At 42.6% G+C, this 13,071-nt stretch overlaps 1 protein-coding gene across 1 annotated transcript in view; it reads right to left on the bottom strand.

Annotated features, from left to right (window-relative positions):
• The window catches only part of LOC124789407 (insulin-like growth factor-binding protein complex acid labile subunit), a 138,375-nt gene that overhangs the window by 37,400 nt on the left and 87,904 nt on the right, over positions 1-13,071 (bottom strand). Inside the window, exon 4 of the mRNA XM_047256750.1 lies at positions 2,939-3,365. Coding sequence (XP_047112706.1) covers positions 2,939-3,365 — 427 coding nt within the window. The remainder of the gene's footprint in view (positions 1-2,938; positions 3,366-13,071) is intronic.

The raw sequence follows: 13,071 nt of genomic DNA, 5'->3' as shown, positions 1-13,071 counted from the left end.
TCCCTTTTTCGGTGCTCCTGCAGCAGCTTTCTGTCGTGTTTTGTATACCATGGGGGATCAGTCCTGTCTCTTGTTAATTTATTTGATATGAATCTCTCGAGTGCTGTTGATACTATTTCTTTGAACTTAAGCCACATATGGTCTTCACTTACATAGTTTAGAAGGGTTGGAGACTGTCTCTTAGAAAGACATCAACCGAATTTTTAGTTGCTTTAATAAATAGATATATTTCACGTTCAGTTTTGGTGAATTTCTTTGATACGGAATTGAGCCTCGCAGCGACTGTGTGTTCACTAATCCCTGGATCCGTGGTGATGCTCAGAATTATCTGTGGCTGAGAGGTCAAGTGTGTTTTCGTAACCATTTACAATTTGCATGGCCTCGTGAACTAATTTTTCAAAATAATTTTATAAAAAGCATTTAGAAGAATTACGGAAGTTGTTTTCTATCTACAATATGGTCTGAAAATATATTTTTGTCAACATACGGAAGATAGATTGAAGTCACTGCCAACTATAAGGGTACCTATTTGTGAGACTCAAGTTTTCTTTGAACTGTTCAGCAACTGTTTCATCTGAGACCGGGGGTCGGTAAAAGGAGTCAGTTATTAATTTATTCCGGTTGTCGAAAATAACCTCTGCCCATAGTAAGCCACAGGAACTCTCTGCTTCAATGTCGCTTGTGAGCTGGAACACACATTACATTATTTTTCCTTAAGTTAGGTATGCTTCGTGTTTCTGCTGTAGTGCAGATCATTACAATTACGGCTTTTCCCTCCAAAACCTAGGATACTTTCTGTGTGACCCTGTAAATACCAGAGCTAAACAATGTAGAACAACAACGTACGTTACAAGCATAGCATTCTGTATTACTTCATTTCCTTATTTCTAACATTTTAAAATTGTACGTCGACTTTAGATGACATGTCAATCATAGATGTTCTTATCTCTATTTAGTGAACGTATTTTCAGTCATGTTTTGAACATTGTCCTGCTACACTTTATTAACTAATGTTTCGCCGCAAGGGATATCGCATTTTAGAGAGTAAATTAATATAGAGTACGTTGTTCTTCTTTTCAAACATGCGCGTACCCATTTCTTCTTTCCTTGTTGTCTTTTGGGCACGCAGTTGTAGTAATTAAAGTAGGCACAAATGCAGTGATCAAAAAGAAATGATCAGCGTACATTCGCATTCTCTTTACATCGTTCCTTTCTTGTTGCTCCCATGGCGATGGACTGTTTCTATCGCAATCAGTAAACGTGAAAGGAAGCTACCGTACAGACAGAGGAATCTATATCTAGAGTGGCAGGAGTCGATTCTGATCCCAATTTTTAAGAAAGGTGACAAAATGGATTGTAGTAATTATAGAGGGATATCGATATTACCAGTATGTTCCAAAATTTTCTCGAATATTCTGCTAAGCAGGCTTACACCATACGCAGTTGAAATTGTGGGGGATTACCAAGCCGGCTTTCGGAGGAACAGATCAACTATAGACCAAATATTCACCCTGCGTCAAATTTTGGAAAAGAAATGGGAATACAATAAACCAGTTCATAAACTTTTCATAGATTTTACAAAACCATATGATTCAGTATTGCAATCAAAATAGTACAGAATTCTTTTGGAACTTGGAATACCAAAGAAGTATGTCAGACTTATAGAAGTGAGTTTGAAAAACACAAAAGGTAGAGTACGCATGGGGAAATTGGAGTCAGAAGAATTTGTAATAAAGAACGGACTTAAGCAGGGAGATGCCCTGTCTCCGCTACTTTTTAATTTAGTCCTAGAATATATTGTACGAATGGCAGCAGATAATTCAGAGGGTGTGGAGTTAAATGGTAATATTAAGATATTAGGGTATGCAGACGAACTAAACATCATTAGCGATAAGAAAGAATCTGTAACAGCAAATGCGAATGCGTTAATAAAGGCTAGTGAAGATGTAGGTCTATGGATAAGTGAAGACAAAACTAAATACCTGGTTACTTCTAGAATGCCAACAGCAGTAGATCAGGAAATGTTAAGAGTTGGAGACATGCAGTTTGAAAAAGTGAACACATTTAAGTATCTAGGCGTGGACATCACTTCGAGAAATTAGATTGAATCCGAACTGAAGAAGAGATTTCGGGCGGGAAATGCGTGCTACTTCTCACTGAATAGATTACTTTCATCACGGATATTGTCTAGGAATTTAAAGATTGGAATATACAAAACTATTATTCTACCAGTTATGCTGTATGGGTGAGACTTGGTCTCTCACTGTGCAAAATGAAAAGCTGTTTCCAGTATTTGAAAACAAAATTTTGAGGAAAATTTTCGGAGCAAAAAGGGATGAAATTAGCGGAGAGTGGTGAAAACTGCATAACGAAGAGGTTCACGAACTCTATTAAAGCCCTGACATAATCAGTATTATGAAATCACGTAGGCTGCGATGGGCGGGTCACGTGGCTCGAATGGATGAGGGCAGGGCAGCGCGCAGAGTACTGGTAGGGCACCTAGAGGGAGAACGTCCCGTGGGGAGACCGAGGCGTAGATGGGAGTACAATGTGAAGGCTGATTTGAGGAGCCTAGGTATTGAAGGTGAATGGAAGGAAATAGCCCAAGACAGGGACAGATGGCGAAAATACGTTGCCGCGGTATGACCAGTGAGTATACTTGGCAGAACTAATTACATACTGACATAATCGTCGGTATTGTTTTCGTTTCCCAAAAGTTATAAATAATTTTATTTCGGGAAAGAAGCTCTGTATTTGGCCAAGATGTCGAAGAAGAAGGTCCCTTACGTACTGGTTGTACCGAGTAAGATGTGGAGACGGCGGTTTGAAAGCGGACGGAAGAAGTACGAGGAAGGGCGTCCCTTGCCTGAGGGATCGCTACCTGGTGAAGGGGCAAGTGTGGCAAATGTCCGGCATTCGTTGCCGTCAGCCGGCCTACCTCGGCGAGCCGGTGGCAGCGGCTGAAGGCGGCGTCCGGCAGCGCGGTGAGCAGGTTGTCCTGCAGGTGCAGCTCGTACAGGTCGGGCAGGGTGGCGAAGGCGTCGTCCTCGAGGCTGGCCAGCCCGCAGGCGGGCGCGCCCAGCACGCTGAGCGCGGGGAGTCCCCGGAAGGTGTCGGCCCCCAGCGCGGGCATGCGCGCGCCGCCCACCTCCAGCCGCGTCAGCGCCGCCGCCCGCAGCAGCACACTCTCCGCCCCCACCTCCAGCCCGTTGCCGCTCAGGTCCAGCTCGAGAAGCTGGCCGTTGCTCGAGAAAGTATTCGCGTCCAGCGTCGAGATGGCGTTGTTGTCGAGAGCGGCCCTCTCCAACTGGGACAGGTTGGAGAACGCTCGTGAGTCGATCCAGCTCAGCGGCGTCTTGCTTATCCTGAAACCAAAAAAAATGTACGAAGTTTCACAAGCTGCGACATTGTCGCCAGAAACCAGGGACCCGTATTTGTAATAAGTTTCCTTTAATTTACGTCTATGGTCACAAACTTTTCGTTAACAGATTACCGGTTTCGATATTTAATGACCATCATCAATTTAAGGAGATGGGACCTGGATAAACTGACTAAACCAGAGGTTGTACAGAGTTTCAGGGCCAGCATAAGGGAACAATTGACAGGAATGGGGGAAAGAAATACAGTAGAAGAACAATGGGTGGCTTTGAGCGATGAAGTAGTGAAGGCAGCAGAGGGTCAAGTAGGTAAAAAGACGAGGGCTAGTAGAACACCTTGGGTAACAGAATAAATATTGAATTTAACTTATGAAAGGAGAAAATATAAAAATGCAGTAAATGAAGCAGGCAAAAAGGAATACAAACGTCTCAAAAATGAGATCGACAGGAAGTGCAAAATGGCTAAGCAGGAATGGCTAGAGGACAAATGTAAGGATGTAGAGGCTTATCATACTAGGGGTAAGATATATACTGCCTATAGGAAAATTAAAGACACCTTTGGAGAAAAGGGAACCACTTGTATGAATATCAAAAGCTCAGATGGAAACCCAGTTCTAAGCAAAGAAGAGAAAACAGAAAGGTGGAAGGAGTATATAGAGTGTCTATACAAGGGCGATGTACTTGAGGACAATATTATGGAAATGGAAGAGGATGTAGGTGAAGATGAAATGGGAGATATGATTCTGCGTGAAGAGTTTGACAGAGCACTGAAAGACCTGAGTCGAAACAAGGCCCCAGGAGTAGACAACATTCCCTTAGAACTACTGACAGCCTTGGGAGAGCCAGTCCTGACGAAACTCTACCATCTGGTGAGCAAGATGTATGAGACAGGCGAAATACCCTCAGACTTCAAGAAGAATATAATAATTCCAATCCCAAAGAAAGCAGGTGTTGACACATGTGAAAATTACCGAACAATCAGTTTAATAAGCCACAGCTGCAAAATACTAACGCGAATTCTTTACAGACGAATGGAAAAACTAGTAGAAGCCGACCTCGGGGAAAATCAGTTTGGATTCCGTAGAAATATTGGAACACGTGAGGCAATACTGACCTTACGACTTACCTTAGAAGCTAGATTAAGGGAAGGCAAACCTACGTTTCTAGCATTTGTAGACTTAGAGAAAGCTTTTGACAATGTAGAGTGGAATACTCTCTTTCAAATTCTGAAGGTGGCAGGGGTAAAATACGGGGAACGAAAGGCTATTTACAATTTGAACAGAAACCAGATGGCAGTTATAAGAGTTGAGGGGCACGAAAGGGAAGCAGTGGTTGGGAAGGGAGTGAGACATGGTTGTAGCCTATCCCCAATGTTATTCAATCTGTATATTGAGCAAGCAGTGAAGGAAACAAAAGAAAAATTCGGAGTAGGTATTAAAATCCATGGAGAAGAAATAAAAACTTTGAGGTTCGCCGATGACATTGTAATTCTGTCAGAGACAGCAAAGGACTTGGAAGAGCAGTTGAATAGAATGGATAGTGTCTTGAAAGGAGGGTATAAGATGAACATCAACAAAAGCAAAACGAGGATAATGGAATGTAGTCGAATTAAGTCGGGTGATGCCTAGGGAATTAGATTAGGAAATGAGACAAAGTAGTAAAGGAATTTTGCTATTCAGGGAACAAAATAACTGATGATGGTCGAAGTAGAGAGGATATAAAATGTAGACTGTCAACGGCAAGGAAAGTGTTTCTGAAGAAGAGAAATTTGTTAACATCGAGTATTGATTTAAATGTCAGGAAGTCGTTTCGGAAAGTATTCGTATGGAGTGTATGGGAGTGAAACATGGACGTTAAATAGTTTAGACAAGAAGAGAATAGAAGCTTTCGAAATGTGTTGCTACAGAAGAATGCTGAAGATTAGATGGGTAGATCACATAACTAATGAGGAGGTGTTGAATAGAATTGGGGAGAAGCGGAATTTGTGGCACAACTTGACAAAAAGAAGGGACTGGTTAGTAGGACATGTTCTGAGGCATCAAGGGATCACCAATTTAGTATTGGAGGGCAGCGTGGAGGGTAACAATCGTAGAGGGAGACCAAGAGATGAATACACTAAGCAGATTCAGAAGGATGTAGGTTGCAGTAGGTACTGGGAGATGAAGAAGCTTCCACAGGATAGAGTAGCATGGAGAGCTGCATCAAACCAGTCTCAGGACTGAAGACCACAACAATAAAAACGTCAGATCTGCAGCAAAAATGAGAAAAACATAAATACACTCGCAAACTGTCTACAGCTTAAGAACAATACATAGACCATAATGAAAAGTAGTTCTGACAAAGTTTACATTTGTGCGCTTTAAATATGAAGAGGCATACCTGTTTCATAAAATAAGTCCTGCAGCCATATTGGCATCGTCAAATGTTAAATGCGGAATCAGCAGAAGCATCGTCAAATCCATATAAATAACATCACGTGTTTGAGCCATGTTGTCAGTAGTACTACTGTTTAAAACAAGCTGCCGTACAGTAGCCACAAGATGTTTGTGTTGTAAGTTCACCAGATGTCGCTAATGACGGCATACACTAGTTTTCAATAATTAATTGAAACAGCGAAAATAAAGGGGGATGTAATAATTGAAGTCTGTAATAAGGTTATAACGTATAAAAGGCATTATAGTAATAAAAATCAATAAAAAGAATAATATAGACTGGGACACTCAGATGTTTAGGACGGGTGGTAGAGACAGAGTGCATCGAGAGACATTATACTGAGTGCACTATTCGAAAATTACCTCAAGCAATTAAACAGAGAACCGACTCGTGGAGATAACATCTTGGACCTAACGATAACAGACCCGAACTTTTCGACTCTGTATGTACAGAACAGGGAATCAGTGATCATAAGGCCGTTGCAGCATCCCTGAATATGGAAGTAAATAGGAATACAAAAAAGGGAGGAAGTTTTATCTGTTTAGCAAGAGTAATAGAAGGCAGATTTCAGACTACCTAACAGATCACAACGAAAATTTCTGTTCCGACACTGACAATCTTGAGTGTTTATGGAAATAATTCAAGGCAATCGTAAAATGCGTTTTAGACAGATATGTGCCGGGTAAAACTGTGAGGGACGGGGAAAACCCACCGTGGTTCAACAACAAAGTTAGGAAACTACTGAGAAAGCATAGAGAGCTTCATTGCAAATTTAAACGCAGCCAAAACCTCTCAGACAAACAGAAGCTAAACGATGTCAAAGCTAGCGTAAGGAGGGCTTTGCGTGAAGCGTTCAGTGAATTCGAAAGTAAAATTCTATGTACCTACTTGACAGAAAATCCTAGGAAGTTCTGGTCTTACTTTAAATCAGTAAGTGGATCGAAGCAGCATATCCAGACGCTCTGGGATGCTGATGGCATTGAAACAGAGGATGACACGCGTAAAGCTGAAATACTAAACACCTTTTTCCAAAGCTGTTTCACAGAGGATGACCGCACTGCAGTTCCTTCTCTAAATCCTCGCACGAACGAAAAAATGGCTGACATCGAAATAAGTGCGCACTGCAGTTCCTTCTCTAAATCCTCGCACGAACGAAAAAATGGCTGACATCGAAATAAGTGTCCAAGGAATAGAAAAGCAACTGGAATCACTCAACAGAGGAAAGTCCACTGGACCTGACGGTATACCAATTCGATTCTACACAGAGTGCGCAAAAGAACTCGCCCCCCTTCTAACAGCCGTGTACCGCAAGTCTCTAGAGGAACGGAAGGTTCCAAACGATTGGAAAAGAGTACAGGCAGGCCCAGTTTTCAAGAAGGGTCGTCGAACAGATGCGCAAAACTATAGGCCTATATATCAGACATCGATCTGTTGTAGAATTTTAGAACATGTTTTTTGCTCGCGTATCATGTCATTTCTGGAAACCCAGAATCTACTATGTAGGAATCAACGTGGATTCCGGAAAAAATGGTTCAAATGGCTCTGAGCACTATGGGACTTAACATCTATGGTCATCAGTCCCCTAGAACTTAGAACTACTTAAACCTAACTAACATAAGGACATCATACACATCCATGCCCGAGGCAGGATTCGAACCAGCGACCGTAGCAGCCGCGCGGTTCCGGACTGAGCGCCTAGAACCGCTAGACCACCGCGGCCGGCCTGGATTCCGGAAACAGCGATCGTGTGAGACCCATCTCGCTTTATTTGTTCATGAGACCCAGAAAATATTAGATACAGGCTCCCAGGTAGATGCCATTTTCCTTGACTTCTGGAAGGCGTTCGATACAGTTCCGCACTGTCGCCTGATAAACAAATTAGGAGCCTACGGAATATCAGACCGGCTGTGTGGCTGGATTGAAGAGTTTTAGCAAACAGAACACAGCATGTTGTTCTCAATGGAGAGACGTCTACAGACGTTAAAGTAACCTCTGGCGTGCCACAGGGAAGTGTTATGGAACCATTGCTTTTCACAATATATATAAATGACCTAGTAGATAGATTCGGAAGTTCCATGCGGCTTTTCGCGAATGATGCTGTAGTACACAGAGAAGTTGCAGCATTAGAAAATTGCAGCGAAATGCAGGAAGATCTGCAGCGGATAGGCACTTGGTGCAGAGAGTGGCAACTGACCCTTAACATAGACAAATGTAACGTATTGCGAATACATAGAAAGGAGGATCCTTTATTATTTGATTATATGATAGCGGAACAAACACTGGCAGCGGTTACTTCTGTAAATTATCTGGGAGTATGCGTACGGAACGATTTGAAGTGGAATGAGCATTTAAAATTAATTGTTGGTAAGGCGGGTGCCAGGTTGAGATTCATTGGGAGAGTCCTTAGAAAATGTAGTCCATCAACAAAGGAGGTGGCTTACAAAACACTCGTTCGACCTATACTTGAGTATTGCTCATCAGTGTGGTATCCGTACCAGGACGGGTTGACAGAGGAGATAGAGAAGATCCAAAGAAGAGCGGCGCGTTTCGTCACAAGGTTATCTGGTAAGCGTGATAGCGTTACGGAGATGTTTAACAAACTCAAGTGGCAGACTCTGCAAGAGAGGCGCTCTCCATCGCAGTGTAGCTTGCTGTCCAGGTTTCGAGAGGGTGCGTTTCTGGATGAGGCATCGAATATATTGCTTCCCCCCTACTTATACCTCCCGAGGAGATCACGAATGTAAAATTAGAGAGATTCGAGCGCGCACGGAGGCTTTCCGGCAGTCGTTCTTCCCGCGAAGCATACGCGACTGGAACAGGAAAGGAAGGTAATGACAGTGGCACGTAAAGTGCCCTCCGCCACACACCATTGGGTGGCTTGCGAAGTGTAAGTGTAGATGTAGATGTTGGAAGGAGCTTCATTGTTGGTCTCCATTTGGCTGGCTGGTGGAATCCGTGACAATAAGGTTTTGGGAGTGTTCAGACGTGACAATGGCCTAGTGTTGGACTGCATGGGAATGTGATGGCAGGCATACGCATTGTAAAGGTTCCAGTCGCCCATATCTAATCACAAGGGAGAATCGATGTATTGTGCAGCAAGCACATTGTAACCTCTTTACATATCCGACTGTCATCTGAGAACAGGTAATGGACTTGGTGCAACATTCGGTGTCATCTCCCACCACAGTCAGAAACCAACAGCAGTGTGGTCAGGGAATTACTGTCCAATGCTTAGGCTGCCATTACGCAATGAAATGTCACAGACACCCTGCGTTCCCACGTTTTACCCCTCATGGGACAGTTTTTGGTGCCATTTTTCGACAGGACAATGCTCGGTCACATATGTCACGTGTCTCCGTGAACTATCTGCGTGATGTCGTACTGCTGTGGCCAGCAACATCCTCATATCTATTCCCCCACAGAATATGTAGGGCGTTTGAAAAGTCCGTGCAAAAATAAAAACTCCTTATGTTTTTGGGGTAAACCTTTTTTATTTTTCAACTTAGTCTGCTTTTAGACTTATACATTCGTCCAACTCTGTTCTAATTTGTTGATCCCTTCCGAATAACAGGAATTGTCAAAGACTGTAAAATAGCTATTAGTTGCTGCAATCACTTCCTCGTTTGAATAAAATCTTTGTCCCACCAGCCATTTCTTCAAATTGGGGAACAAATAGCAGTCCGCAGGAGGCAAATCTGGAGATAAGGAGTATGTGAAACGAGTTGGAATCCTATTTCCATTAATTTTGCGACCACAACTGCTGAGGTGTGTGTGTGCTGGCGCATTGTCATAATGGAAAAGGACTTTTTTGCGGTCGAATCGCCGGCGTTTTCCTTGAAGCTCGGTTTTCAAACAGTTCAATAACGGTGAATAATATTCACCTTTAATAATTTTACCCTTTTCCAGATAGTCGATGAGGATTATCCCTTGCGAATCCCAAAACACAGTCGCCAAACCTCTCCGGCCGAAGGAATGGTCTTCGCTTTTTTTCGTGCAGATTCTCCCTTGGTAACCCATTGTTTAGATTGTTATTTGGTTTCAGGCGTATAGTAATGTATCCATGTTTCATCCACAGTGACGAAACGACGCTTAAAGTCCTGCGGATTCTTCCTGAACAGCTGCAAACCATCCTTGCAACACTTCACGCGATTCCGTTTTTGGTCAAGCGTGAGCAATCGCGGAACCTATCTTGCGTATAGCTTTCTCATTTCCAAATGTTTATGCAAAATATTATCATCCATCACTATATCATGGATTTTATCAATGATTTCTGGAGTCGTAACCTCCACAGGGCGTCCAGAAAGTTCAGCATCACTTGTGCCCATATGGCCACTCCGAAGATTTTGAAACCACTTATAAACTGTTCTAATCGAAGGTGCAGAGTCACTGTAATGTTTATATAGCTTCTCTTTAGTCTTCTGAGGCGCTCTGCCTTGCATAAAGTAATGTTTAATCACAACACGAAATTCTTTTTCGTCCATTGTTTGACAATCATTCGACTTCCTTGATTCACACGGATGCCAAACACAAAGAAGTAGACACATATGGCTGAAACTTGGTGTGCGTTCTTTCCAAAGATGCTACTAACTAAACATGACCTCGATACGCGCCGGTGGTGCCATCTCTCGGACTTTGCACGGACTTCTCAAACGCCCATCGTATGTGTGGGGTAGCTGTCCCAATGCAGTATCCAGAACATTAATGATCAGTTATGACAGTTGTGGGTTGGGCTGCCTCGCAAGAAGATACAGTGGCCTTACGACAAGTTTTGCAATTGAATCAGTATATGTATCCACGCAAGAAGTGGCCCAGTATCATAGTGATAAGTGGACTTATACTGCCAGGCTCTTCGTAAAACTTACTCGAATTTGCAGTCGCTGAACTAACATCACATACCCTCTCAACCCGTGAAGTTCCGTTTCATTTCTTCCTCCCCTCCTGCATGCTTCACTTTTTTTCTCAGGCTATGTAACCTGGCCTGTGTTTACGGAGATGGCGTGGTAGAGGAGGCGATAACGTAGTGGTGGGGTATGTGTTGTGAACAATCACCGCACAGTTGCAGCTAGTCAGTGGAAGCCTATGCACGAACGTGTATCTTATATAAACTGTAAGCTACAGTTGGAGTGTTTGCAAATGACCACACATAGTGAGACAAAAAAAGACGCACCACTAAAGAGTTATCTGAATGGGGCAGAAATCGGTATGTGACGTATATGTACAGACAAACAAACGATTACAGCTTCAGAAAATTCGCATGATTTATTCAAGAGAAAGCGCTTCATAAATTCAGCAAGTCAGTGATGCATTGGCCCACCCTTGTCCCTTATAGAAGAAGTTATTTGGCTGGACATTGATAGAGTTACTGGATGTCCTCCTGAGGGATATCGTGCCAAATTCTGTCCAGTTGGTGTGTTAGATCGTCAAAATTCCGAGCTGGTTCGAGGGCACTGCACAATATGCTCCAAACGTTCTCAGTTCTGGAGAGATACGACCATTGCGATAAAATAGGGTAAAGCAGACTCACACGGAAAGATTTAGGTGTTCATTTCTCCCAAGTGTTGTTCGAAAGTGGAACGGTAATGAATATGTAGACGGTGTCGAAGAATTTCACCAGCTTCTGTGAAATTATGCCTAATGAAATGTCTCTGTATTGCGATTGTATGCTGTATAAATCAGTTGTTTCAACTTGCCGTACACATAAAAAGTCGTAGGAATGAGATTGGCTGGACGTGTGAGCCATAGAAATGGTCCTCCCTTACCCACGAGTGTGACACATAAGATGTCATCCGATGTCCACCGAACATTGTGACTCAAATAGTGCAGGAGACCTAATATGAAAAAAAAAGAAATACGCCTTTTATTAGCGAGGCCATATCCTGTTATAAATCTGGGACAGTGTTCTGAATGGAGTTATTCCAAACATTTTGAACATCTGTAATGAGTTTCTGACTTCAGAATATCGTAATTGTTTACTTCAATAAGAACTCAGAAAAGGCTGGATACAGTTTGAAGAGTGCGAGTGGAGTGGCAGTTATACACATACTGTGAACCTTGTATGCAAGCATATTAGCCAAATAACTTTGAACTCACGGCTCTCTTCTATCAATGCATTACGCAGTGCTGGACTTATTACGGTTGTTATGGTTCATCGTGATGATGCTTTTCAACTGCCACAGCAGTCAGATCTGCACAGGTGAAAAATCCACGCTCCATGCTCATCTCAGATATTCGGACCTAAATTAATATGGACATTTTTCCTTATTTTGATTTTAGAAAGCTTCCCTAAAAGTATGGAAAAGTATTAATTGCATAACTTTTCATTTTTTATGGAGCAATACTGCCTCAGTACAAAAACGAAATGCGTTGTCTCCTTGTCCGGACCAGGCACTTTCAATGATTTCCCTTGATATTGTACCCATTGTTTACCGATGAACTAATCAGCCCAAACAGTTACATTTCTGAAGATGGGGAAGTGGCCTTACTCCGCCCAAAATGACTAGCAGTGGTATGGAAAACATCCGAGAGGAACTCGACAACCACATCAGCAATTGGGGATCTCACTAGGTAACATAGTGCTTAAAAAAATGGTTCAAATGGCTCTGAGCACTATGGGACTTAACAGCTGTGGTCATCAGTCCCCTAGAACTTAAAACTACTTAAACCTAACTAACCTAAGGACATCACACACATCCATGCCCGAGGCAAGATTCGAACCTGCGATCGTAGCAGTCGCGCGGCTCCGGACTGCGCGCCTAGAACCGCGAGACCACCGCGGCCGGCTAGTGCTTAAAAACATTGATATAGAGACCATTAGGTGTATTTTAATTGCGTGAATGATTTTTTGCTCTATCTTTTAATAATTTCCAAAATCGAGGAGTTACTAATTTGCTCGATATCCGTTGCTTTCCATTATACCCAGGGCCGATCCAATTTTTTTTTTAACACAAGCAAAGTATCTTTTAGCGCCCTCTTCCCCCTTTATCCCTAGAACACTTTCATCGGTTTCAGTTTTCAGTGTTAATTGTGGCATGTACTGTATACATTTATACATTCCAGCACTTAGGCGCCCCTCTCAGCATGACAACTACAAATTATGATACATCCTGCATAAACATCTTACGAGAGTGGCAAAGTGTGTAATGTGATTGATATTTATATTGTTGCCCCCATTCTGAGGGGTATTTACCAATAACATTTTTTGTAAATCTTTCAATCTACCTCTGAAGAAGACAGTGGGCTGAACGAAAGCACAGCCCTTTTC

Source organism: Schistocerca piceifrons, chromosome 3, assembly GCF_021461385.2.
Source record: "Schistocerca piceifrons isolate TAMUIC-IGC-003096 chromosome 3, iqSchPice1.1, whole genome shotgun sequence".
Classification (NCBI taxonomy): Eukaryota; Metazoa; Arthropoda; class Insecta; order Orthoptera; family Acrididae; genus Schistocerca; species Schistocerca piceifrons.
This window is presented reverse-complemented; position numbering and strand designations above follow the sequence as displayed.